The 27,133-nt window shown below is 39.4% G+C and overlaps 1 protein-coding gene across 3 annotated transcripts in view; it reads left to right on the top strand.

Moving 5' to 3' along the window:
- The window catches only part of LOC114251866 (calpain-11), a 66,808-nt gene that overhangs the window by 11,671 nt on the left and 28,004 nt on the right, over nt 1–27,133 (top strand). Inside the window, exons 3-5 of one of the 3 annotated variants that reach the window (XM_028186272.2) lie at nt 6,013–6,079; nt 7,752–7,884; nt 26,880–26,965. In XM_028186272.2, the coding sequence (XP_028042073.2) occupies nt 6,013–6,079; nt 7,752–7,884; nt 26,880–26,965 (286 nt within the window). Of the gene's footprint in view, nt 1–6,012; nt 6,080–7,748; nt 7,885–26,879; nt 26,966–27,133 lie in introns of all 3 variants that reach the window. The other 2 variants (XM_028186271.2, XM_089739000.1) reach the window with 2 other exon arrangements.

Here is a 27,133-nt window from a genome sequence, read left to right as displayed (position 1 = left end):
AATAAATAAAAAAATCTAATATTACAAAAAAAAAAAAAAATACATGCCCGCTGAGTTTCTTGCCAATTCTTCTCAGGACGGAGGCTAATTCTTGTGAATTGGCAGTAGTTCTTTTGACGTTCAACAAGTATGTACTTTCATTTATGTTGAACAAAACTTTTTTGATTTGATTTGATTGACCATGGGCTCCAGTAACACTGCCATCTTCCGTCTACATTTGAAAATGCTACTCTTCTTTTAGACTTTTAGACATTTAAATAAAAACTCAAATGAAAGCGATAGTCATAGTTCATTCGTTTACGCCACATAAAGCCTCTCTATACTCTTCATGTCCAATTGATCGTAGAATTACCTCTAATTATATCAATAGCTATATATATATGCGAAAGCAAAACAATCTTAGCCGATGTCAAATGAAAAGATAAATGTACCTAAATATGAATTAAGGTTGTTAATAAAGGCTTCTTTATCTTTATCTTTATATCAATAGCTTCTGGAACTCCAAGATACATCTAATTACTGCTCTACAGCAAATGTGAGTGGAGTTTCAAATGAAGTGTATCGCAACCTCGCCCCCAAATATGTCTGAAGTACGACCCTGTGCTCCTACCGCACTTGACCTAACGCTGTTCAAATCAGCATATATTTTGAGGCATCGCCGTCTGCATCGCTTACTAATTAGCACCTTGATACCGCTCAAAATAGATGTAGGTACTATTTCTAAATACTTTTTGCTGGAGAGAGCATATTTAATTTGAATGTGGTCGTGCTGTCGCAAGCGCACTTTAAAACATACCATTGGGCAAATTAGTACTAACAAACACAAACCTTGGTTTTCGATAAAATAAATTAGGTTCCAAAATACTTATGTATGACTGAAATATCTGACCACGACACGGGGTACTGTAAAGGGTTAATAGATACGACTCTAGTGAATGACAAAATGTTGATTTAAAAAAGACTAGCATCTGACGTGTAACTTCTTGGCAGATGTATATTTGTGGAGCTGTCACAGTAAGACTGATGTCGAATGTCTTATTATCGGAGTGTATTAGAAATAGAACTATCACAGTTTATGTTTTATCCGATTTTTTAATGAAACACAGCCTATATGCTGCCGTATTTCCGCTATGCGCAAACAAACGAAAAGACAGAAAATAATTCCGATATAAATATGGTAGGCAGCGGCTTGGCTCTGCCCCTGGCATTGCTGGAGTCCATGGGCGACGGTAACCACTCACCATCAGGTGGGCCGTATGCTCGTTTGCATACAAGGGCAATAAAAAAAAATTTATTTCATTAGAAAAATTGGAACCCGCCTGGAGGGTTTCGAACACCGGTGCATCGCTACATACGGCACCGGGCGTCTTATCTTTTAGTCTTTTCGGCCACGACGACTTCTTGACGTTTTCATTTTATTTTGTTGTCAGAATTGAGCCACGAACAGTAAGCTACCGGTGACGGACAGATGGTCAGTCAGCCGTAAGAGCACACCATTATGAAATCATTGAACTTGCCATTTAATCAGTAATTACGCGATGTTAAGCACTTGGAAATTATTAATATGTGCATTTTACTGGAAATGGGATCAGGTTTCATACGAGCGGTGCGATGCGATGCGATGCGACGATGTGAGCATTTGATTGTAACAGACACGGTACATGTGAGCGAAACCTTGGTCGGCTTAGTTTGATCGATTAACAAAATTGATAACACGCACTGAAGTGTATTTTCATTAAAAAAAAGGGTGCGTGTACTTATGTACGTGCGTAAGAAGTTATACTTTATTAAATTTTTTTTTTTTTTTTTAATATTAAATAATTAATAATAAATATTTAATAATATTTAGTATGAATTATATTAAATAATAATTTTGTCATTTATATTACTAAAAAATGAATGCTAATAACACTTTTTTTACGAGTGTACATGCGCGAAAGTTCACCTGCGGCTATATTCACACTCGCCAAGTTACGTCGGTCGTATTGTAATGAGCGATTTAGTGGGCAACTTCATTCTGTTAATTTTGTGTCACGGTGCGCGCCCATCTTAAAATTTCACTCTCATCAATTTTTCATAACGCGCCTAAAGAAGTATAACTTCAATAAAATTTTGAGATTATTATGTGTGGCGGTAACCACCACAGAATGCAAGATATTTGTCAGATGCTTGAATCTCCCTTACGACGTTTTCAAGAAAAGCTGCATGCTGCATGTATACATTTCCTTGTAACGTTTCTGACGATGGTTCTATGCGTTTTTCTGTTTTACTATGTATGTATGTATGTATGTAATATATTTATTCATAAAAAGTTACACTTTCATTTAAAGCATGCCCCGCCAAATTCATTACTCAGTTTGACTGCAGGTAACACGCTTTATATAAACATAGCTTATAAATTATTAAATTAGGTTATATTAATACAATTAATTTACGTAAATGGTTACAACGTATTGAACGAGTATTTTTTGATAAACTTTGAAATTTAGCAAGTGTAGGCTCACGTCTTATGTCCTCGGGTAAACTATTGAGTAAGTATGGAGCTCGTTTTAAACTATTGCGTTCGTACAAAAAGACGGATTTAACCCGAGAGAATTTGCTAACACTGTCCTTGACAAGAGTTGTAGTTCGCATAATCTACCACCGGATCGCAATCGCCACCAACTGAGAAGATCCGACGCGAACCCAATGGGCTGTGTCTATTGGCTAGATTGCACATCGACGAGTTTGACTGGAGTGGTAATCGATGACCGATCTCTGATCGTGTATAGAAAACACAAAAAAGTCATTAACAGCAGGTATATGTTAATAAAAACAGAATTATATTTACTTTTCCTCTACAGGCGATAATTCGATCTACACGCTTTTACGAGACTCAGTCCGCACAGGGTCTGGAGGTAAGGAAACGAATGCATACTAATCAGTTCCGCTGTGAGCGCGTGACTGTTTGCTAATATTAGATATTCTTCACAGCGTTCCACTTTAATGTATCTTTTGGAAGAATTAGACTTGTATTATCTTGAAGAAATTTACATAAAGTAATTTTCATGGGTAATGAAATAAGATCGAGCTATCCTGTTGGAAGCCACGTGAACCTTTGATCTTGCCTTACCATATTATGAAAGACTCTGAAAAGATATATGTTCAGGGTTATGTAGAATTCATAGACAAGTTTCTGTAGCGAAATGCCACGTGTTCCAGTATGAAGGATTGTAGCCGTTATTTCAGTGGATTTCGACCTCAAACCTCAAAAGAATGGCGATGTTCACGATGTGTGTTTGTGATTCCGGTTACTGCTTAAATTTGAGTAGATTCTGAGATCTCCTGCTCATCTTATATGTTAGCAATAAAGATAAAAATAAAAATAAAAATCAATTGAAATGCGACTATACCTTTATTTTCTAAAGTTATGACAAAATTCAGTCACGGACAAAATACTATAATCTATATGTATAGGTAGTAATACATGAAGCAAAAACTTTACAACCCTTTTACGAATATTGTGCGGACTGAGGATTATAAAATTTCTAACACTTAGAGAGAGTATATATAGAAAAGGAGTGCAGAATACTAAATTTTGTTTAAATTATGCATAAAAAATACATTAAATCAATAAAAAATATATTATCAACACTATAATGTATTTGACACACACACGCACTCACGCACACGCACACCACACACACACGCACACACACACACGCATATTCTTTTGTTTATCGTCAAACATTTTTTGTTGCTTAAAGTCTGTGGTGAAATTGAGAATAGATTAATATTGTTTGACTTTAATATTATTTTTCTATAGTGAAGCTTTGGCAAAATCTGTGATCATAAAAGTAGTCTTTGACAATAGAGTCATAATAATGTTCAAACTTATCATTACAATTATAGTCGATTTTCGACTACAGAGGGACCACTATTACCCAATAAATACAAAAGTAGTCATAAAGATAGCGCAGTGAGCCCCGCAGTGATACCCGATCCTGTAGACCAAATAGTAAACAGTCGATGTCGCCCTAAACACGTCATTTCGGGTCCTCCTGATCCATTAGCGGTGCTTTTAGGTACCACAAGCACCGGTCACCGTCGTCGAACCCGTCGCTTGCGACGAAGGGCTCGACGAGTAAATTAACCCTCAGACACAGCCCACTGAGTTTCTCGCCGGATCTTCTCAGTGGGTCTCGTTTCCGATCCGGTGGTAGATTCTGCCATGCACTGCTCTTGCTAGGGCCAGTGTTACCAGGGACAGGTTTTGAGCCTCGTGAGCTCACCTACACGTCAAGGAGAAGCTGATATAGCCTCTCAAGGCTATCAGCATAGGTAGGAAATACCGCAGTGAGCAGTGGATGTGATGTATTCGTTAAAAACAATCGAGCTGTGTCCCGTGAGCCGCACTGAGTATATCTGGACAATCGAGTCGCATGAAATCCCCAAGCCTTTGGATACAGTCTTGACGCTCAGCTGATTTACCCTCTTCTTGGAGCTGTAGATTCATTTCGGAAACAAATATCCAATGAAATGCTAAGCATAAGTACAATAATACCAAGTTTCATTCATTAACAAACCTCATTGGCCGAAAGGGGAGACTGGATATAGACAACTAAGATTAGTAATAATTTAATATACATGAGAAATTAGTACAATTACTGAAGAGATATTGTGAAGATGACACCTTATGATTCTGTGAGAAGTGTTAACATGTGTAATGCTCTTAGAAATGCCCATTACTTAGTGAACATTAACTTGAGTAGTCGTAAGCGACAACGGTTTAACTGTGCCCATAGCAATGCTGATGTCTATGAGCCTCAGTGACTACTCATCATCAGGTGGGCAGTATTAGTCAGTGGACAGTAGTCATTAAAAGTATTATAAAGATAAGTGCATTTTCTCTAGATAACGCTACAATAAACTTGCCACAGGTATATTGTACAACCAGATATTTTAACAGTTTCATTGAATGTTTCAGTCAATTCATTCGACTCTAGGTTTCATTTTATAAATATGAAATACAGATGTGAGTGACGTAATGAGACGAGTACTGTCTCGTGTTTCCAAGGTCAATGTGCTCGGTGATTCTAACTTATTTACGTAATCGACACTGGTTACATACTTATTAACACGCGATTTAGTTTTGCCAAAAGTAGTTTGTGGTCTGATCTGCGGTCTTTACACATTCGCACGTGATCCGGGCAAGGTATCGGTACTGCAGAATTAACTAATGAACTTATAATACTTGGATAAATAAAAAAAACTACCGAAGTACAAGTTAAAACTGTATTTGCACTTAGAACACTTAAAACGCTCAGCGAACACTTTAAAATTCTCAATTCACTTCTTCCACTTCGCTTCAGGTGATCCGTTCACTATTTCATTTCGAGTAGTTCCATTACTGATTGTGTGCCATCTCTGCAACGCTTTTATAGTCGAGACGAAATCCCTATAATTATCGAGAATATTCCACAAAAGTCGAGTATTGTGTGTTTCCGCTATCTGACAATAGATGGCGTTTAGATGACTAGATCCTTCGATATTCGTTCGGTTATTCGGCGATAGATAGCATTACTCTTACCGGTGTAACAATACCATTATGTAAATGTGACCACCACTTCAATATTTTGAAGTGGAAGTCAACAACAGGGTAATACATATGTACTTCCAATTGGGAAGCATAAAGCATCACATACGAAATATTGAGAACTGTGGTACCACAGGTTGGTGTGGTGGTGGTCCACCCGGGCTTAGAAAACGCACTCCCTAATTTGGGAAAGTGAAGATAAACAAAGAGTTTAGATTCTTTAGATGTTCTTGAGGAACGTATCAGTAGTTTACCAGAAGTGATCTGGGTCACCAACCAGTATCTCTTACTGAACAAACGGAGAATACGGCATTAGTGGAATGATATCTGACAACCTTAATTAATAGCATGCTAGTTTAACCCACTATCTGCTATCGTTATATTATATATTGAGGAGGAGAGTGTGCTGTTTTTTGTAACTTTGACGTTATTGACAGATGGCATCAGCAACAACATCGTACCGGTCAACGGGCGCCGCGAGGAGCCCCACTCGACTCTCTCCAGGTAAAGATTTCATTACTATCCTCTCCTTTCCTTCAGCAGTACTCAATATTCTTTGATGCTCGACACTCTTTTTTTTATTGCTTAGATGAGTGGACGAGCTCACAGCCCACCTGGTGTTAAATGGTTACCGGAGCCCATAGACATCTACAACGTAAATTCACCACCTACCTTGAGATATAAGTTCTAAGGTCTCAGTATAGTTACAACGGCTGCCCCACCCTTCAAACCGAAACGCATTACTGCTTCACGGCAGAAATAGGCGGGGTGGTGGTACCTACCCGTGCGGACTCACAAGAGGTCCTACTACCAGTAAAAACAAAACAAAAACTAACTAAAAACTACTGGTAGTATTTCAACGATTTTCGGTGTTTCGAAATGTTTTCTATGTGCAGCCACCATAACTGTATCTGTAATACAACTTCTAATCGCGGTTCTTGTGACGATACCATCCGAAACCGAACTTTATATTATGCTTCGTGTAATTGTACTTCCAAACCGCGATCTAGACCACAATCTTCTCACATTAATGGCGTACAGTTTTCTGGTACACTCTAATTCCGTCATAACATGTATCCTCATCGCAGCGTCATGGCTCCCACACGTCGTCAATTATTTAATTATGGTGCATTACACTGCCTTCCCATAGCACACTGTGGTCGGCCACAACAGCAAACTTAACAGAAGGGTTGCGGTTTTATTGCCGTGGACGCTATCGACTTTGAGACATCCAGGTCTGAAATATTTCGTTTAGCAGGTGTCCCTGTTTGTCAACTCCCATCACGTGCGTAGTTCGTTTCAGAAATAAACAGAATTGTGGCTCACATTTTAGAGATTGGTGAGAGACAACAAAATTGGCGAGAAACAAATTTGATAAAATCATTGGAATTCTAACACTTCGTAATCAAATCACCGCTCTCTATTAAACAATTTTTTTGGTGAATCTCTATATATAAAAATGAATTGCTGTTCGTTAGTCTCGCTCAAACACGAGAACGGCTGGACCGATTTGGATAATTTTGGTCTTGAATTATTTGTGGAAGTGCAGAGAAGGTTTAAAACGTAGATAAATATGAAAATGCTCGGAATTAAATAAAAATAACAATTTTGTTTTTCCTTTGATGTGTCCCCCGTCGGGCGGATTCCTTTTGTTTGTTGTAAGTTTATTTTATACAAAAGCTTAGGACTTTTATTTATCGATTGAGGCACTGCGAAGTCTACCGGGTCAGCTAGTCAGATATAAAAATATGAATGAAAATGTAATCCTTCTGTAAAATAAACACAGATTGATTGTGTGCGGTATGACACAGCACTTTTCTTTTGATCGGCCGCACCTGTACATTCAATAAGTTCTTATCATCGAGTGCCTCACTGATGGATCGTTGTAGACGACTAGAGGCTTCGTGATGGCGCTTTGTAAGCCCGTACGGATTGTTACAAGATTCCTGCTTATTTCTACCACGAAGCAATTAAGCATTGCAGTTTTTTAATGCAATTGAGATTTCGACCTCATGGCTCAATTCGTGGTAGCTTATGGACACCAACAGCCCTACATCAAGTAGACTTATCATTTCTTAATAGACCTGTGTTTAAACCTGGTTAATGTTATCCGAATTTTACAATAGTTAGGAAAAATTATATATGTTTATGATGATAATCATGTAACGCGTAGCAGGTACTGGAGCGGCTCTGAGGGTTCAGGGCGGGTCCCTGGCGAGGGCCTGTGGGAGGACCCCGAGTTCCCCGCGACCAGCACCTCTCTGGGCGACAAGAAGTTCTCCTCGAACGTTGTCTGGATGAGGCCTCATGTGAGTTCATTTTGAAACGGCTTTTTATTTCTCATCTATATATTAATACGTGAAGCAAAAACTTTGTATCCCTTTTTACGAAAATTGTGCGGACGGAGGAGTATGAAATTTTCTACACTTATAGAGAATATAGAAAAGAAGTGCACAATCCTAATATTTTATTAAAATAATGCATAGAAGATACATTAAGTCAATAAAGAAAACATTACACACACTACATACCATGTATTTGACGCACACACGCATGCTTAGGTACTATTTATTTATTGTCAAACTTTTGTTCTTGACGTCTGTGGTCATATTGAGAATAGATTTAAATATTGTTTGTCTTTATTAATATTTTTCTATAGTGTTGTAGTCTTGGCGTTAAAAATAAAATCATAATAGTTTACAAACTTACAATTCCAATTAATTACAGTCGAATTTCGACTAGTACGGGACCTCTAGTTCCTATAGATGGGCGGAAGGGTCCCGTGTGGTATTTACCGGATTCGATTACCTGGAAACATCAGGACGATGTCTCTTCAAACCGCGGGGGGGGGGGTCGATAGTTTTGCAATGTATAGGCCTTTTGCTACTCCGGTTTTAATTGCATGAAACTAGAAATGTAATGTAGATTAGCAGCCATAATTTCACAGGTACGATATGTACGCTACGCTTACATCACGCGGGTATGCAACCTGAATACGTCCGCTTATCTCGTATGCGTATTTACATGCGCCGTATTGCGTAACAGCACGCGGTCGTGTCCTCGCGACCACTGTGCGCGGCCGTAGGGCTGCCAACACACACTTTATCCACATTATTCACCTGTCCAAACTGAGCCTCCCACTTTATTGCCAGGAGACAGAAGACGCATGCTCGTATTGTCTGATAAACAGCCAAACAAACTGTGACGGGTAGCCATCACAGAACGCAAGATATTTGACAGATGCCTGAATCTCGCTTACGACATTTTCAAGTTAAGCTAGCATATATACAAGTTCCGAACAACAACATGTGGACGGTCGGTCTACCGAGCAATATCACCCGCTCGGTGGAAGATGTTCCCTTCGCCGTATACTATCACAAGTCTATTTTCTATAATTAAAACTGATTTTACGATTAAGTCTCTAGTTGTTCTTATCATTATATGATCACTGACGTTTCCGATACTTTACAGTTATCGTGGTCGCGCACGAGTAAGATGGACGGTGGTAACTCTTTAATAATAAAACTCGCGAAAGTAAACCGTAAAAGAAGTTTTATTTATGTCTACGGTTTGCGACGACCGGATAGAAAACACTATTATTATAATTTGTAAAGCTTCGAACCTTTTAGATAATGTAACTTGTACTTATTTACAAATAAGTGTCTAATAATTGGAGACCATTCGCACAATGTCTTTTACAATCAGGTTAAAGATGACGGCAACTTGGAGAAGTTAATGGTGATTGGCAAGGTGGACCGAAGAAGACCACGAGGTAGAGGCCCGACACGTTGGACTGACCAGATCCGCACCACTCTCGACACCACAGTTCACGATGCTCTACACTCGGACAGTTCCTCAGACTCAGACAGGGCGGGCAAATGGCGTGCAATGATCCGGAACTAGCTTTTGTTCTGAGGAAGTGGTCGCGACCCTCAGTATTGAGGAAAGCGAAGTGAAGGGAAGAAGAAATGTGCCAAGGGAATCGGTGGAAACCCTATTAGATAAATATGACGTCACAATATTAGTAAAGGCGCGTTAACAGCTGTGCAAATGCGACACCGGGCCATTCGTTACGCTAGCCGTGGCATCGCGCCGACTGTCGCTTCCCTGTAATGAGTGGGGCCCTCTCAAATGAAAATTACACTTTGACTCAGTGTTTTCTCAGACTTTCAGGAATAACAATAAAAATTACAATAAAATAATTGAGAAAAAAATCACGCATGGTCATCTGGTCCCAAGATCAGACTCCGAGAGACTGACATACATACCTATATACGTTTAATATATACATACATTGATAATAAACGCCCAGACAAAGAGCAAACGAACCTCTTCATCACACGATGTTTGCCTGAAGTGGGAATCGAACACACGACCCTCTGTACAACAGTCAGGAGCCCTAATTACTGCACCACCGAGCTAGTCAAGGAATTGCGGATACAATTTCAGTACACTTGATTTGCCTTGATTTTGCTTTTGTGTCGTTGATTTTCGGAAAAACAACGCGACCAACATTGAACCCGCAAAATACTTATAGTATGTCTGGCTGAAAAGCTTGAGATTTAAAAAAACAACTTGAGCGGAATTCTTAGGATGAGCTGCGTGGTCTGGTTGTAGTGTTGACCGCGGTAACCCCCTTACCTCATCCGGATTCTGACCTCGGAGGGGTCGGACGCTTGGGCGAAGACGGCAGGGGAGTCGTTTAGTGAATAGAGCCCTGAAAACATCCTTGGGCCCGCGGTTTCGCAGTCGCGGACCAGTCCCACATACACCGGGCGCCCCCTACGGGGTCTCCGGTAGGAGGTTCGGCTCCGGCCTGAAAAAAAAGGAGTTGAGCGCAGTTGGGACACTGTTGACTAGAGCTGGGTCATTGGTAGTGTAAGATATACTATATTCATTAATGCTAAACAAGATCACGAAAAAGAAAACCGATTAGGTAAACTTTAATGTTACACGAAAATTTGAGTACAACACAGCTTCAACACTAGAATCTATTATATATATATCTGTGTCATTCGTAAACCGATATATTAATAATCAATAATATATTAATAACTCCATAATGTAAAAGGTACAAAATCTAGAAGTATAAAATGAAACTTTACAGCTCCCGGGGATATGTTTGCTTTAGATTGTGGATACACGAGAGAGATATGAACTTGTCTAGCAAGTACGAGAAGTGTTTGTGCTTAGATTAGCAAATGTGTGTTGTTTTTTGGTAATGTTAAGGTGCATATTTCCATTTAGACTCTTGTAAACAGTTTTCGTGGTCAAGTACTAATAAGACCCAGTTTAATTTCGTTTTAAAATGAGTCTTACACCCGCTAATTTGTATTAAATGGAAATTTTAAATCGCAAATCATATTTGGTGGAGTGCCTGAGGTGGTTATTTTTTATTGCTTAGATGGGTGGACGAGCTCACAGCCCACCTGGTGTTAAGTGGTTACTGGAGCCCATAGACATACATCTACAACATAAATGCGCCATCCACCTTGAGATATAAGTTCAAGTAAGATCTCAGTATAGTTACAACGGCTGCCCCACCCTTCAAACCGAAACGCATTACTGCTTCACGGCAGAAATAGCCATGGCGGTAGTACCTACTCGTGCGGACTCACAATAGGTCCTACCACCAGTAATTACGCAAATTATAATTTTGCGGGTTTGATTTTTATTACACGATGTTATTCCTTCACCGCGGAAATCAATTGTGAACATTTGTTGAGTACGTATTTTATTACAAAAATTTGTATCCACCTGGGATTCGAACACCAGTGCATCTCTCAACAAGAAGGCACCAGATGTCTTACCCTTTAGGCCACGACGGCTTCAAAATGATTTTGTTATAGATTATTGTTATTAATTACTGTAATTGTTCATTTTTATTGCATTAAGCAAACTATATAATTATATCAAAAAATTGTATAAATTATAAATAGTCACCTGTCAATTTGAACAATAAAAATAAATAATGAATAAACGAAGGCTGAATTGTGTTGCATATTGCGTTATTGCTCATACAAGTCTCTGATATCGCGAGCTCCATAGCTTAAGTCTTTAAGATTCTTAAGCTTTGATAGGTAGACGGATTTTCTGGTCCACCTAGTGCTAGATATTTAGTGGGAACCCTAAACACAGCGTGAATTATGCAATAAATTATGAGAGATCAATTTCAAGCGCACAAGCTGCCTGTCTTTAGTTTGATGATTATTTCGCGCCAGTATTAAGCAGTGGGAAGTATTCATCGGCTAGGAACGTATAGTTACAAAATCCCGAATAAAGTATTCCGGGAAGAGTAACGACATCTATCGCCGAATAGTCGAACGAATATCGAAGGATCTAGTAGCATATAGAACGCTCGAGAAGTACAACGCCATCTATTTTCAGATAGCGGAAACACAATACTCGACTTTTTTGGAATATTCTAGACGATTCTAGGGTTTTCGTCTCGACTATAAAAGCGTTGCAGAGATGGCACGCAGTCAGTTAGTTAGTAATCGGAACTACTCGAAGCGAGACAGCGAACGGATCACCCGAAGCGAAGCGGAACAAACGAATTGAGAATTTTAAAGTGTTTGTGAAGTGTTTTAAATGTAAGTGCTAATACGGTGGTAACTTGTAATTCGGTAGAATTTTTATTTATCCCAAACCCCAGCGCGTAACAATATTTTAAGGGTTTTTTCTTATTCCGTTATTCTGGCATAATTAATCGTCAAAGTATCTATCATCGCCTTTACTACGATATTTTCGTAGTCACGGATGACAAGTCGCTGAGGAAATAGTGATGATAAATTTACAATTTATTTTCGTATTCGCCATCACAACAAGCGGTTAATGAATTTTGTATAAATTATGCCTTCCGGTTATTGTTTTTAAAATAACTTAACGCAGGATGTGTTACTCAGTAATGTTGCGATCACACAGTACAGAAGACTTGCGGTCGTTTCACTTCAATAAAAAACAACGAACCACGAATTTACACTTTTCATTTGGGTAAAAAAGTGAAAAACAAACAAACAAACAATATAGATTCTACTAGGTTATTGAATGAATCGCGTCACGATTGTGAAATAAAGTTGTATACATCATAATATGAATTATATAAATTTACTAGCTGTACCCGACCGCTTTGCTGGGCATTTAAAATTAACATTATCATTTCTCACCCCCACAAACATTCTCATCATTAACGCCCCCGCAACTGGTGTAGGGAGTCTAACACTCATATAAATATTAGCCTATCCATTAAGTACATGTATTTTCTACATGGATACCTAGTTTCAAGTCAATCGGATGCATGGTTCAGTAGTTATATCGGAACATCCGTAATAACCACTGTAGATTTATATTATAATAATATAGATTACGTGTGTGTCTAACTAATTTCTACGACTTTCGTATATAGCAAAGCCGGCCTATGTCGATTCGAATATGGTCTACTCGATCTGGGAATTTCGCCCACAGGTCTGACCTGCGGAATCTCACACACGCTGTGGCAAACTAATAAATTTTACCACAGCGATAGAGTGTTAAATCACTTAAGATATTATTATGCTAAAATAGCACCCACTAGGTGTAGACTAGCGTGGGTGTCGCATTTTAGTGATAATTTTTGACAATGATTTAATTAAAATGAATTATTGATGAAATTGTTATCTCTTACGTGATGAATATATTAAATTTAATACATTTAATGATAGTGTTAGTTGATTTATCTGACGCTAGAGGATCTTATTGTGTGTTTGGCTGTTAATTATAATAGAAGATTCAAATATGCGATTCCAGACCTTTTCATTATCATAGCCCTCATAGACACAGCCTACTGAGTTTCTCGTCGGATCTTCTCAGTGGGTCGCGTTTCCGATCCGGTGGTAGATTCTGCGAAGCGCTGCTCCTGCTAGGGCTCGTGTTAGCAACATCGTCATGTTTGGGCCCCGTGAGTTCACCTACTAGTTAAGGTTACGCTGAAATACCCTCTCAAGGCTATCAGATTAGGTAGGATAAAAAAAAAATTATAGGCAGAAGGCAGACGGCTCACTTGATCATGAATACCAGGAGCGTAGTGTCTAGCCGCTGCTTATCATAACCTCATTCCGAAATATCCTGAACTTATATTTCTATATATACTTTTATTTTTTTATTTTTTTTCATACCTAAGCTGATAGCCTTGAGAGGCTATTTCAGCGTAAACTTAACTAGTTGGTGAGCTCACGGCGCTCAAACCCACTGAGAAGATCCGGCGAGAAACTCAGTGGGCTGTCAATGGATTATTCGAGGACGGTGGCCGATGATTGTGATACCTAAAATCACCGTTAATGGATCGGGAGGATCCGTAATGACGTGTTTTGGGCGTATTTGTTTCAAAATCTCCCCTAGTTCCTACACCATACAGAAGCATATAACGAGTCTTTATAGGTTTCCATTTCCTTCCTTCCAGTTTCATAAAGACGACAGCTAATGACGCCAAGTGGGTCATAAGCCTTCTCTGTCTGCACGCCAATAAAACTTTAAAAGCAAACGTTCGACTGCGCTAAACAGTCAAATCGTGACTTGAACTATCACCGCTCTGACCCGACCGCGAAACAATAATACATGATTTGTGATCTCACATGTCTGTCTGACACGACCGTGTGATAACTATACCAACTTAGAGGCTGTACCGCGTTGTGTTGACGGAGAAACTGTAATGAGATACGTAGCTTTCTAGACATAAAGTACTCAATTTTTAAACATATTTGAAGCTTCCGTTTTTTTTTTCGAATTTATAATTAGTACTGGTACTTGTTCGATTATGGTTTGTATCTGGGACGGGTTTTTTTTAATCATAACTAATCATCAACATTAATAACGCGTATTTAATTAATTCTAACTCGCTATAGTCCGCGCATGTACACCTATGTTCAATATATTAACCAAACAAAAATTCTTAATGTAACGTTTTGGCAGACAAGATATAGCAACGTAATATAAATCTTCAAGAAATATCGTCTAATCATGGTTCGCGTCCATCATCGATTCGCCAACATAACGGTTCACATTGTTTAGTGTCGATGACACCTAACTTGACAAATTTGGAATATTTCAGACAAACATTAGCATGTAATGAATTTCTAACTCATTTCTCAGTTTGATCTGTTCTTTATTGGCTGGCTACCTGAATTCTACGGGCTATGATATTAGCAGGGTAGTTAAATGACCATTCCGATTGACTATTATGATTGCGTTAAGTCGAGAAGTCTGCCAGTGCTCAAGTCAGTCCTTCTTCAATGATGTCTCGGTCAACGCTTTTACAGTGATTTAAATGACGCACACTCTTCATATTATTATGTTCATAAAGTATTTAATAATGTTTGTGTTTTTGTCATTCTTAGGGTTTCAAGTCCAGGTAGAACCGTGAAATTTTGATACAACTATTTTATTTATTGAATCGTCGTGTGAATCAACTCACAGCCTATCCGATGTTAAGTGGTTACCGGAGACGATAGACATTAACAACATATATTCTGCTACACACTTTAAGAAGAGGTCTAAATCTCAATTGTGTAGGCTGCCCTACCCTTTAAATCGGAACGCTATCCTACTTGGCGGCAGAAATAAGAGTGGTTGCCTCTGTGACGTCATTAGTTTTGTGTTAGAGTATTAATAGTGTACAGTCGAGTACTGGTGGTAGGACCTCTTGTTAGTCCGCGCGGGTGGGTACCACCACCTTGCCTATTTCTGCCGTGAAGCAGGAATGCATTTCGGTTTGAAGGGTGAGGCAGCCGTTGTAACTATACTGAGACTTTAGAACTTATATCTCAAGGTGGGTTTAATTTGTAGATGTCTATAGGCTCCAGTAACCACTTAACACCAGGTGGGCTGTGAGCTCGTCCACCCTTCTAAGCAACAAAAAAAAATACAGTATGGCGAGTCGTCTCTACTTTATAATCGGCTCACGTACAACACGCTTACTGTGTATGTTTTTATTTATAGAGCTGTGACGTCAGCGGCTCGTGCCTTAAATGACGTCACCGACAACGATTGGATCTAATTATCGACTGAATTGTTTTTAATGAACCATGTTTCTACTCAATCGATTATTGTTGCAATACGTGACACGGATAGATGCTGTGATTGCGTGCTTCGGCTTCCAAGAACAGGCGAACTGCTATATTCATGAGTTATATCACACTGACCATCCATTTTTACCATCGCACCGCCCGCCACCGGAGTAGAGTTCATCCATACTACCTGAAGCCACTGCGGTCATCCACAGTGCGTTTCCAGAGGTCTTTTTTGCCACCTACCATCCGGCTATGGAATGAGCTCTCCTCCACGGAGTTTCCCGAGCGCTATGACATGTCCTTCTTTGAAAGAGGTTTGTGGAGAGTATTAAGCGGTAGGCAGCGGCTTGGCTCTGCCCCTGGCATTGCTGAAGTCCATGGGCGACGGTAACCACTCACCATCAGGTGGGCCGTATGCTCGTCTGTCTACAAGGGCAAAAAAAAAACTGAGTATTTACTACCACTCCACCACCACATCAGTCAAACTTAAAGGGTTTTCGCGTTCAGACGAATTACAATACCAACGTGTAGATGAGAGAGAGCCTTTGTTCGCGTATTCGTGTTTTACCAATACATTTTACAAACTGGGGATGAATATTTGAACATGTGACTACAAAGAATACGTTTGTAAATAAGAAAATTAGCATGCTCGGCGAAGATCGTATAACTCCTTGAAGTTATAGGCATAAGTAGGCATAAAAAAAGAAAATAAAAAACTTCGGACTTCGACAGTGGGTTTCCAGAGATATTCTTTGCCACGTACCATCCGGCTTTGGAATGAATACCCCTCCACGGTGTTTTTTTTTTTTTATGATTGAAGGATTACTGGTGGCCCGGAGGCCTTTCCAGTTTCACCAGGCTCAGCCAGGAGGGGTGGGATTTGCTAACAGCTACCCGAGCGCTTCCGACGGAGACCTAACAGCTCAAGAGTAGCTGCTTCGCGAATGAATCTACTACCGGATCGGAATCGCGACCCGCTGAGAAGATCCGGCGAGAAACTCAGCGTGCTGATTCATGAGTTAGGTTGCACGGCGAACTCTTTGTCGAGTTCGACGAGTACGGTTACCGAGGTCCCTAAGCCTGCTCCTAGTGTTAGAGCTGAAGGCGTCTAATGCAAAGGTTATTGGATCTGATGGATCCGTAAGGACGTGTCTAGGGCGTCGACGGTGACTGGCTCCTGCGTGATCAGGATTCGGGGAGTAGTCAGCGGCGGCAACGATAAGGCGATTATCATGACGCATAGCCTTGTCGAAGTATCCACGGTGTTTCCCGAGCGCTATGACATGTCCTTCTTCAAACGAGGCTTGTAAAGTGTATTAAACGGTAGACAGCAGCTTGGCTCTGCCCCTGGCATTGCTGATGTCCATGAGCGACGGTGACCACTTACCATCAGGTGGGCCGTATGCTCGTATGCCTACAAAGGCAATAAAAAAAAATTCAAAGAATCTTGCTTCAGTCCTAGTTTACAATGCAGCAAGTGTTTCTTATGTAGGTTGCAAGCTTCCGCATCCTGAGTCCCGGGGACTTTGACTAGGCGCTGCTGGGTTAATCTGTGTGTCGGGACTTTCATTTTTGATTCTCCTGGACGTTTCTCTTCATTACTATAGTTAGTGTTTATGAAGGTTCTGCGTGGAATAGATTGGTAGCTAGTTATAAGGTGTGAGTATCAATGATATATGAAGTTGTTGTCCCAAACTTCAAATTAGATGATAATATGTACTTACTTACCCGTACGTATTCACAACACGCTTTGCCGCCAGTAATTATAATAATTATTACGTAAACATGATGAAATGTTGTGGATATGATTTTATTAAGTAATGCATTTCATTATCTAGTACGTAATTAAAAGGTAAAAGTTGCCATATTTTAGTTATTATCTCGTATAATTTACCTTCAAAGTTGTTGATAGCTGACAGAGGCGCGTCGGCCAGTGGTAATGACTTGTCTGTTTAGTCAACCGTGATTGAATTATTGTTACCATCCGCCGGGCCGCGTAGACTTGTTTACACAGTGTCAGCCACTCGCTCTGGTACAATACATGGATCTAGTTACAATTTAGACAAGTGAGTGTTGTAAGAGCGCGTCAAATATAAATGACCACATGAACCATTAAAACTTTATTTGTATTTTTTTATTGCTTAGATGGGTGGACGAGCTCACCGCCCACCTGGTGTTAAGTGGTTACTGGAGCCCATAGAAATCTACAACGTAAATGCGCCCACCTTGAGATATAAGCGCCCACCTTGAGATTTACGTCGTAGATGTCTATGGGCTCCAGTAACCACTTAACACCAGGTGGGCTGTGAGCTCGTCCACCCATCTAAGCAATAAAAAAAAATAAAAAAACATACTTTGTCGCTTTCTGTATTTTGTACCATATGTTCAATGAAGTATTTATCGAAATATTCACGTCTATAACTGAGTATCATGAGCGTCACGTCATCCTCAAACGTAGCTTGAAGAGAGTTCCTAGCGTTGCTGTTGTCCATGAGCCGTAGTAGACATGACAAAAAAGAACCTCTTATTTATTTATTTATTAAGTTGCACCAACAAAGTGATCATCAATACAAAACATTGACAAACTGACAAAAGTACATGGCAGATGTCACCTCAATTATAGGTGCAATCGACATTATCAACAAAAATAAATAAAAAATATATAACTAAGATTTGATTACATTTGATTGATTGCTTAAGATTAATACTATTTAATTGCGAAATGATCCGCGACAGATTTTTCCTGTATGTTGTCAACCTCTTCTCAAGCATTCTTTGAAATATTTTTCGAATTGACGGGACGTGGTCGTGACGTGGGAACACGCGGCCTTGTACACTGAGATGCACTTGTACAGCCGAGCTATTGTCGCTTTGTTCACTGTGACCTCGGGAAAACCTTCCTTCAGTTGTTTGGTTACACGAAAGGAACTCTTTAAGAACACATAATACATTTATTAAAAATGTTTAAACAGAACTATATTTAATGTCAATTGTAAATGTACAAAAAAATAATTAAGGATTGATTCGTTTGAGTTTCACACATATGTTTTTTTATTCGTTATATTAATACGTGAAGCAAAAACTTTGTACCCCTTTTTATGAAAATTGCGCGGACGGAGGATTATGAAATTTCCCACACTTATAGATAATATAAAGAAGGAGTGCAGAATGCATTTTTTTTTAATTATGCATAAAAAATAAGTGAAATCAATAAAATAAACAATACACACGCTACCATGTACTTGACACAACACATACATAAAAATATACTCTTTGTTTATTGTCAATGGTCAAACTTTTGTTTAAAATCTGTTTTTTTTTAATTTTATGACCTAGTAACAGAGACTTTTAGGTTATATCTTATTTGAAAAATGTTCATTACTTTGGGGATTTAAAGTCTGTGCTCAAATTCAGAATAGATTAATATTGTTTGTCTTTAATATTATTTAACTATAGCATAGTCGTGGCGAAATCTGTTGAGGGAGTTCTTATAGAGTCCCATCTTTATTTCGCCGTAAAGTCGTGTTTTATGTAATTAACACCACCGTTGAAACAATATAAATTTTATTGTTGTAGCGGCATAAACAATTCTAGGTTATTATATTATATTAGTTATTAAACACATTATAAATTATTTTTACGTTTTTAAATTTTCGGCGGTAAAAAAGGTCCCGTGTCACAGACTATATTCTTTTTCCCACCTCTCGTGCGTTCCGGCTTACGCATCATAAAAAGGTGCGTTCTTAAACGCCACACTGTGATTAAATTATAGAAGTATAATAGTGTTTGACAATAGAATCATAAAAATATTTAAACTTAAAATTCAAGTAATTATAGTTGAATTTTGACTACTGCGGGACCACTAGTTCGTTATAAATACGAGTATCAGTAGCGACACTCATTTACTTTTAGTTTTCATTTCAGATACCTTATGAGCATAAGGTAATTTAGTGGAACACACGATGCATTCAGTGAGATATTGTCTGACAATATTTCAAAAAAATATGCAAAGCACAAAAAGTGCTAGTTCTCACGACTGTACCGAGGAGCGTACGTACTTATTGGGCCACGAACGTCGGCAAGAACCCGCAAATCTATTAGACTATTGATTCCTACCGCAGTTTTGCTGTATAACTCTCGTTCCGACCTGAATCCGGAGCCCTACCGACAAAAGACACACCCAAGGTTCAATTACTTTTTGTGGTCAACGAAATTGGGCTAAAGAACGTTTTTCTTTTGCGCTGTGATCAAACAGATGACCCCAAGATCTAATTGTATCACAGCGTGAATGCCGCCACCCACCTTGAGACATGAAACCCAAAGTCTCAATTATTTATCTAATAGATATGTTACAAATGAACGGATGTCAATTGACGGGACTTGTCAGGGCTCCAATCGTGGATACAGGTTATCTTAGTGCTTCAGAACTAAAACTAGCGTAGGGATCGCACGTACAAAGTCTCCTAGTATATAAATATTATTTGGCGTTTACTGAAAAATATACTTTTGTATAAAATAAACTTAAAACAAACAAAAGGAATCCGTCCGACGGGGGACACATGAAAGGAAAAACAAAATTATTATTTTTATTTATTTCCGAGCATTTTCATATTTATCTACCTTTTAAACCTTCTCTGGACTTCCACAAATAATTTAAGGCCAAAATTAGCCAAATCGGTCCAGCCGTTCTCGAGTTTTAGCGAGACTAACGAACAGCAATTCATTTATATATATATAGATTAACGTGCGATTTCATTGTTATGAGACAACTCTTACAGATTACCTACAGGTAGATTCCTTTGTCTTGTATATTCTTGTCGCGAAGCACTCATCCATTTCGGTTGAAAGGTCAAATATAAGTCATCCAATACGATCGACAGTTTGACCTCTTGTCTCAAGGTGAGTTGCGACAGTCACGTTGAGATGTCTAACCCCAGGATTCGGACTCTTCTGCTCGCTTACAAAGTCATGGATTACCTCGATTAGCTAGACTAGCACTACTGTAGTTTCCGCGTCACCAGTTGTCACTTCACACCGCGAATGAAACTAGAACATTCTTACCTAGATTAAATGTAGCTCTTTCATAAAAATGTACAATTGAACCGGCCACAGCCATAACAATAATCGTAAAAGTGAAAGAACGGGTCAGTGGGAGGTCAATCGCGCTTTGAGGCCTGCGTGCTACATGTAAACGAATTGAATTGAATTGTTAGAGAGGTATCGCCTGCCTACGGTAATGTTTCAAACATTTCATTCGGTTTTAGTGAATATAAGTCTGATGAAACAAAATTACCATTACGTATCCAAAAGGCGTTTTTTTAAATTATTTATGAATGTAATTGTTACGTTGTGCTTTCACTACGTTTTTACTGTAATGTGAGCCTGCACGGGTATATTACCCGGGATACCTGGTTACATCCAGGTTACACATTGGAGCGCTGTCAGAGGCAACGTCTTGACATTGTCCTTGTCCATTAGGGCGGTAGAATCTTGTGCCTTCGCTGGCGATAAAAAAAAAACATACTTTTCAACCAAAAAACTACCATATAATATCGATAACGATTCGAAACATTATTTTAATCGAATCAATTTATCGAATACTGTTTCAATAGTGAAAGTGTTCGTTTAATGACATATTATGACGAGAAAGCTTTGCGTTTACCACAGGCCAGGAATTATGTAGTTAAATGCTAAATGCCGCCGCATTTCGCTTTTAGTGCTCAGCTTATTTTACATGTTTGCAGAAATTGCTAAAGGACTTTTGAAAGAAAGTATCTTATAAAAAACTTAAAAAAAAAAACAAAAATCAATGTTAAATTCACAGCAAAATAATTTGAAATGGTTATTTATTAATGTTATTAATTTATTAAGAACTAAGCGCTAAGACACACAGTACACACACGCAAGTACAGCTCGATACTTATGATGAAAATGCGCAATAGTCGGTATTCCGACGCTCCGCACTTTATACGCATTAATAAAGAGTCCATCTATCGACGGTTCGCGCTCTGAGGGTAAAAGGGGACGCATATCTTAGTTGCTAGTACTGTATAGAAGCACTAAACGTGTAATAGTTACAGCACGTTACAGTTGTTGGGTAATAACAATTAGACCCTGGGACAGTTTTCATTTCTTTTTAAGCAGAAAGCTAGTCTAAAGTTAGCTAGTCTAAACAATACCCATTTTATTAGACACCACTGTGCATTCTTGATTCAATAATTATGTATCGAATACAAAAGTAAACATTGCGAAAGACGGTTCAACTGTATTATTAAGAAAAGATAATTGTCAATGATAAATTATATTTGAAACAATAAAGTCGAGTGTTTATTCAACACATTATCTTTTGATGTTTTTATTTAAAAAAAAAAAAACGATAACAAGAAACTTGCATCAGCGCAGTACGTAGGTACTCGATACATATCGAATTTGCATAATCATGTTGTATGGTTTATATATTGTAACACACGCGGCGACTGAGCTGCCGACACGGTTGCTTGTTGCGATCGAACTCAGATCAAATTAACGACTATGTGCGTATCCTAATAATATTTTTCAAATCGTACCGAGTGGAATGCTTTAAGAAATTTTTTGAAAAGTTCCCGACATTTTCGAAAAGGTTGACCGAAGAAGACATATGTGGAATGTATGAATGACGATATGAGAGAGAGGAGTTGAGATCACGGCTGATAGAAGAGAATAGAATAGAAAAAAATCGCTGTACCGACCCCAGCAAGTGGGATAAGGTGGAGACAAAGAAGAAGCCGTCGTCATCACCACCACCAGTTAATTCCTTCTATGTGCTACCAGAACCGCTATTTGGAACCATACTGCGTTCGTTTCATCGTCATTTTTGCCATTCGGCTGTTGAATGAACTCTCCAAGTGGTTTCCTGAGCAATATGACGTGTCCTTCTTCAAACGAAGCTTGAAAAGTATCTATAATGATATAGGTTTAACGGCAGCTGCTCCTGGCTGCACTGATGTTCTTAAACATTGGAGTACCCCGTCTGTCTTCGTTGACAATAGAAAAGCTTCAAAATGTAAAGCTTAAAATAATTTCACTCTGCTATCACTAGAGTGTATAAGCAGTGGAAACCTGCTACGAAACTCAGAGAGGAACTGGAAAGAGACTAAGTAGAGACCCGTGGACCAGGGTCAACTTAACAACACAAAGTGGGACTCGAGCTGCTGTGGCAGAACCCTCGAAATACACGAGAGCTTCCACCAGATGGGTCTGGGGAACACAAGCGACATGACGGAGCACTGGTTAATCTGATATTCGTGAAGCAGCAGGTAGTTCACTCAAATAACTAACATAGTTGTGCTGTAAATGAACTCTTGACGACACCTTTGACGGCTTAAAAAATCGTCAGATTCATTGTTTTGTGCTTTTGTACTGATGGTGGGGCGTATTGTAAGCCCGTATGGGTAGGTACCGTTCTGCTCATTTCTACAGCGAAGTAGTTATATACAATTGAGTCTTCAAATGCGAGTTGATATCTCAGACACGGTTTGGATGGGGGCTGTTCTGTCTGAAGCGGGGCAGTGAAAGACACTCGCTAACTCGTGACTGCCGACAATTGGATCTCGCGGTTATACAACCGATGAGCAACGCTTTTACACAGCCTGCGTTTTTAATTAGCACTTTCATATTTTTATTGAATTGGTCGATATGGCGTTGAGCAGCCAGGCTAAATACCGGAATTCCGCTCACGCTGCTTGCCGAGGTAGAACTGAGTCTTGATTACAGCTAAAGCGATGACGGCTTCACGACAGGAATATAGTACGGCAAGATAGAGCATTAGCTCCCATCCATACTGGTTTGTTATCTCATAACACCCCTTTTCGTGAAACCATCTTCAAAACGAATTTATTAGGGTAGGCTTTCTTTAATGCCGCTATAAGCAGTATAGTACACGCTAGACTTGATGGTAAGTAGTAGTCACCATCGTTCATAGACTAATATCCACATACGACTTCATAAAAACTTTACTATTCAAGAGCTGCCAAAATGGGCAAGCTGGAAAAAACAATTATAAATTTATCGCGTTAGGCTGCGCCTTGTAAGTCTGCTAGGGTAGGTACCACTACTCTGCCTAGTTCTGTCGTCAAAACGCTGAGTATTCCTGTTTATACGGTAGATCAGTCATTATCCAATTAAGACTTCGAGCTCATGTCTCAAAGTGGGTGGCGGCTTTCACCCTGAGACATCTCCGAGCGGCGACTGCCACCTCCGGCAGCCATTTAGATTTTATATCTAACAAGGCACTCACAGTACGGTTGGTCCGTCAGCTCAACGTCGCTCAGCGAGCCACGGAAGGAGCCATGGAGTTTCTCTGAAGGATAAAATCCGGAATGAGGTTACTCGACAGAGAACTAAAGTTATCGACATAGCTCAAAGAGTCAGCAAGCTGAAGTGGCAGTGGGTTGGCCATATATTCCGTAGAACTGACGATCGTTGGAGCAGACGGGTTCTCGAGTGAAGACCGCGCAACGGAAGACGTAACGCGGGACTCCCCCTGGCTAGGTGGTGTGATGACCTCCGAACGGTGGCCGGCAAGAAGTGGATGAGGAGAGCCGTAGACTGGGCTCAGTGGTGTGGATTGGGAGAGGCCTATGTCCAGCAGTAGACGACTGTGGGCTGTTGATGATGATGATGATGATCTAACAAGTGCCACGATCTGGCCAGCCATCCGTTTCCTGGTGATATTGAGTTAGCACACCCTGCACGTGTGACCGGCCCGCCGACCACATATTCTTTATATAAATAACTTAAATTTCTACAAATAAACTGTGTAATGAGAAAGTACAAGTACTTATTTGTGTATTTGCAATACGACTGCACTTTCTTCGTAAATATTTACACGAAGTGAAATGCAGTATTTGTTCATTCTAGGCGCAATTCTGGTGAATTTTAAACGTGTCTTTAAACGTAATTTTTTTCTTCTAAATTCTATTCATGGAAAGACGAGCTAGTCACAGTCTATCTAGGGTTAGGTGGGTAAAGATAATGTTTGCACGGACGGGTACGTAACACCATCCTACCTGTTTAATGGTTTAGTTATCTCGCGAACCCGTAATCTGCGGAAAAGTTTGGCCCTCACTTCACACGAGCTTATGGCTGGTGCGCCCTAAATCCTCCAATCATGTTTTTTAATTAGTAGTTACCAGCCTTTTACGTTTAGAGAATTAATTATTTGCAACTCAGTGCTTAACTTTGGTCACACGCCTTTTTTTTCGATCCTAAGACAGGGTATTCGCACCTAGGTGGCTTGCGGGGTATGTAGGACGTGACGGTCTGCAGATGTTGGAAACATACCACAGGCCCTACCCACTATACGACTCTCTCTGCACTCTGTCACTCGACGTCATTGCTCATTCGAACCTGCATCTTCTCGAGTGAGAGCTAAACTTTACACAATAACGCTACCACTCTGTTGCTCCGCTGTATTTCGACTGTAACAGTAATCATGCATGTGGACCACGCAATGCTGTAATTGATGTAATTGTTATTAAAAGTTGACGTACAGTGAGCACGCGCTTCGGTAGACGCCCTTCCCAAACGGATAGGGTTACAAACTTTTGAAAACTACGTAATTTACAGATATTTTAGCCACCGGAACCTATGTAAGCAGCAGCTGTTAGTGATCTGGAATTTAATATAACTTAGAATCAAAATACCTAATATTATATTTAATGCAAAAACAAGCTATGTGAGAGATGATAGTTTGTCACATTGAACTAGATTTCACAAACATTTCTTCAAATGATCTTTAGTACGAAACATTTTGAACTTTCGCGTTAAATTACATAAGAAAAATTTATCAATATTTCCTACCACGATTAACAACACGGTAATGCAAGTTCCATTTTTCCAAATGAAAACACGAAGATATTACACTATACAGCCTAATCTTTTATTTATTCTGTTTAAAAAAAAAACGGAGCGCAATGAAATGAAATTGATTAATTTGAGATATTAATCTATTGGGATGAAATTAAATGATAGACAGTGAAATGGTGGTTTGTTATTGAAACTTTTCTCAAGAAGCTTGGCTTTGTTTTATTTACGCACATTTGTACACTTTCACAGATACTAAACACTTAATAAACCGCCGTTTATTACACATTTAAACCTGATTAAACATTAAATTAATAAAACAAAACAATTCACACAATTTCGCGCCTTGCTTTCCCGCCAAAAATCTTACAATTATACATTTCTCCCACCATCAAATTCACAAATAATTAAAACGCAAAAGTAGTCAGAAAATATCATTCTGAACTCACTAGTATGCAATATGCGCTAATATTCATTTTATACCGCTATATCACTCTAGGTTGCAATTAATTTTTTCTTCTATCCTTTGTATTGCCGCGAATTTTTATTGTATTCCCGCATTTTACCGGTGGTTTCCGCTTAAGCACACTCTTCCTACTAGGAATGTTGAGTTAATTGAGCGATTTGTATGTGCCACTGTTGGCTAAGACCTGGTTCCTGTTGTCGCTAGGTGCGGTCATAATAAATATCAACAAAAAACACAGGATTATTTTCTGTTGGCAACCCTACAATGCGAGCAGCACTATCACTGAGACTGCGTTACGCGTTCACGCGCCACAACTGATTCTAAGAATTACGCTTTTTAAATGACCATTTAATATTTAGGGCGGTAACTGTTTTTTTATTTAAATAAATGCGTTACGTTCGCTGTAAGCGGCAAGCAACGAATTATTATTTTAGTCAGTTACTGTCTTCTTGTTATTGTTTTCGTAATAAGCATCCGCCAGTGCGAGATACGACAGTTAATTATACGAAATAACTAAATAGTATGAAAGAGCTTACTACGGTTCACGCTAACAGTGCCCTATCATCGTCTGTCCACGCGTCCTTGGACTAATAGGTATACCCAGTGCACGCAAATTGACAAATTGAGAAACGATATTAGCGATAGCCCTCTTCGTAGCAGAAATAGAGGGGACCAAAATACTCACCCTGGTTGGCACCTGGGTTACAATACGTGCATACTTGCGGACTTAAATTGACACGTTTTTCGAGTTTCATTATTTTCTTGTAATTGGAGTTTTAGACAAAAAGGCCTGCGAAACCCGCCTGCGGGTTGCGATTGTAACATCGCATAGTGTATACCACTGCAGCGGGCGTCTAATCCTCGAAAGCCAGCGCTGCAGTATGCACATCAACAGAAGTACTAGTTAACTCAGTTGCCCATGGCCAGCGTTGAAATGATTCCTTGTTGACAGGAGCTGTGCACGAGGCCTGCATTCCGGGGCGAAGGTTTCAATGATGGAGTCACTGAAGACGAGAATGACGATGACTTTGCTGCGAGGTAACTTAGATATTTCACGTTAAGTTTGTTCTTGTGGGATGACCTCGTTCTTTATAGCTTTAGAAGGCCCAACTGAAGTTTTTTGTGGTTTACACGGGTGAGCAAGGTTATTGCTCAGCTGATTTTAAGTGCTTACTGGAGCCCATAGACATCTACAACGTAAATGCG

Source organism: Bombyx mandarina, chromosome 03, assembly GCF_030267445.1.
Source record: "Bombyx mandarina strain Sakado chromosome 03, ASM3026744v2".
In the NCBI taxonomy this organism is placed as follows: Eukaryota; Metazoa; Arthropoda; class Insecta; order Lepidoptera; family Bombycidae; genus Bombyx; species Bombyx mandarina.
Note: the sequence above shows the minus strand (reverse complement) of the source record. Positions and strands in the feature narration are given on the sequence as shown.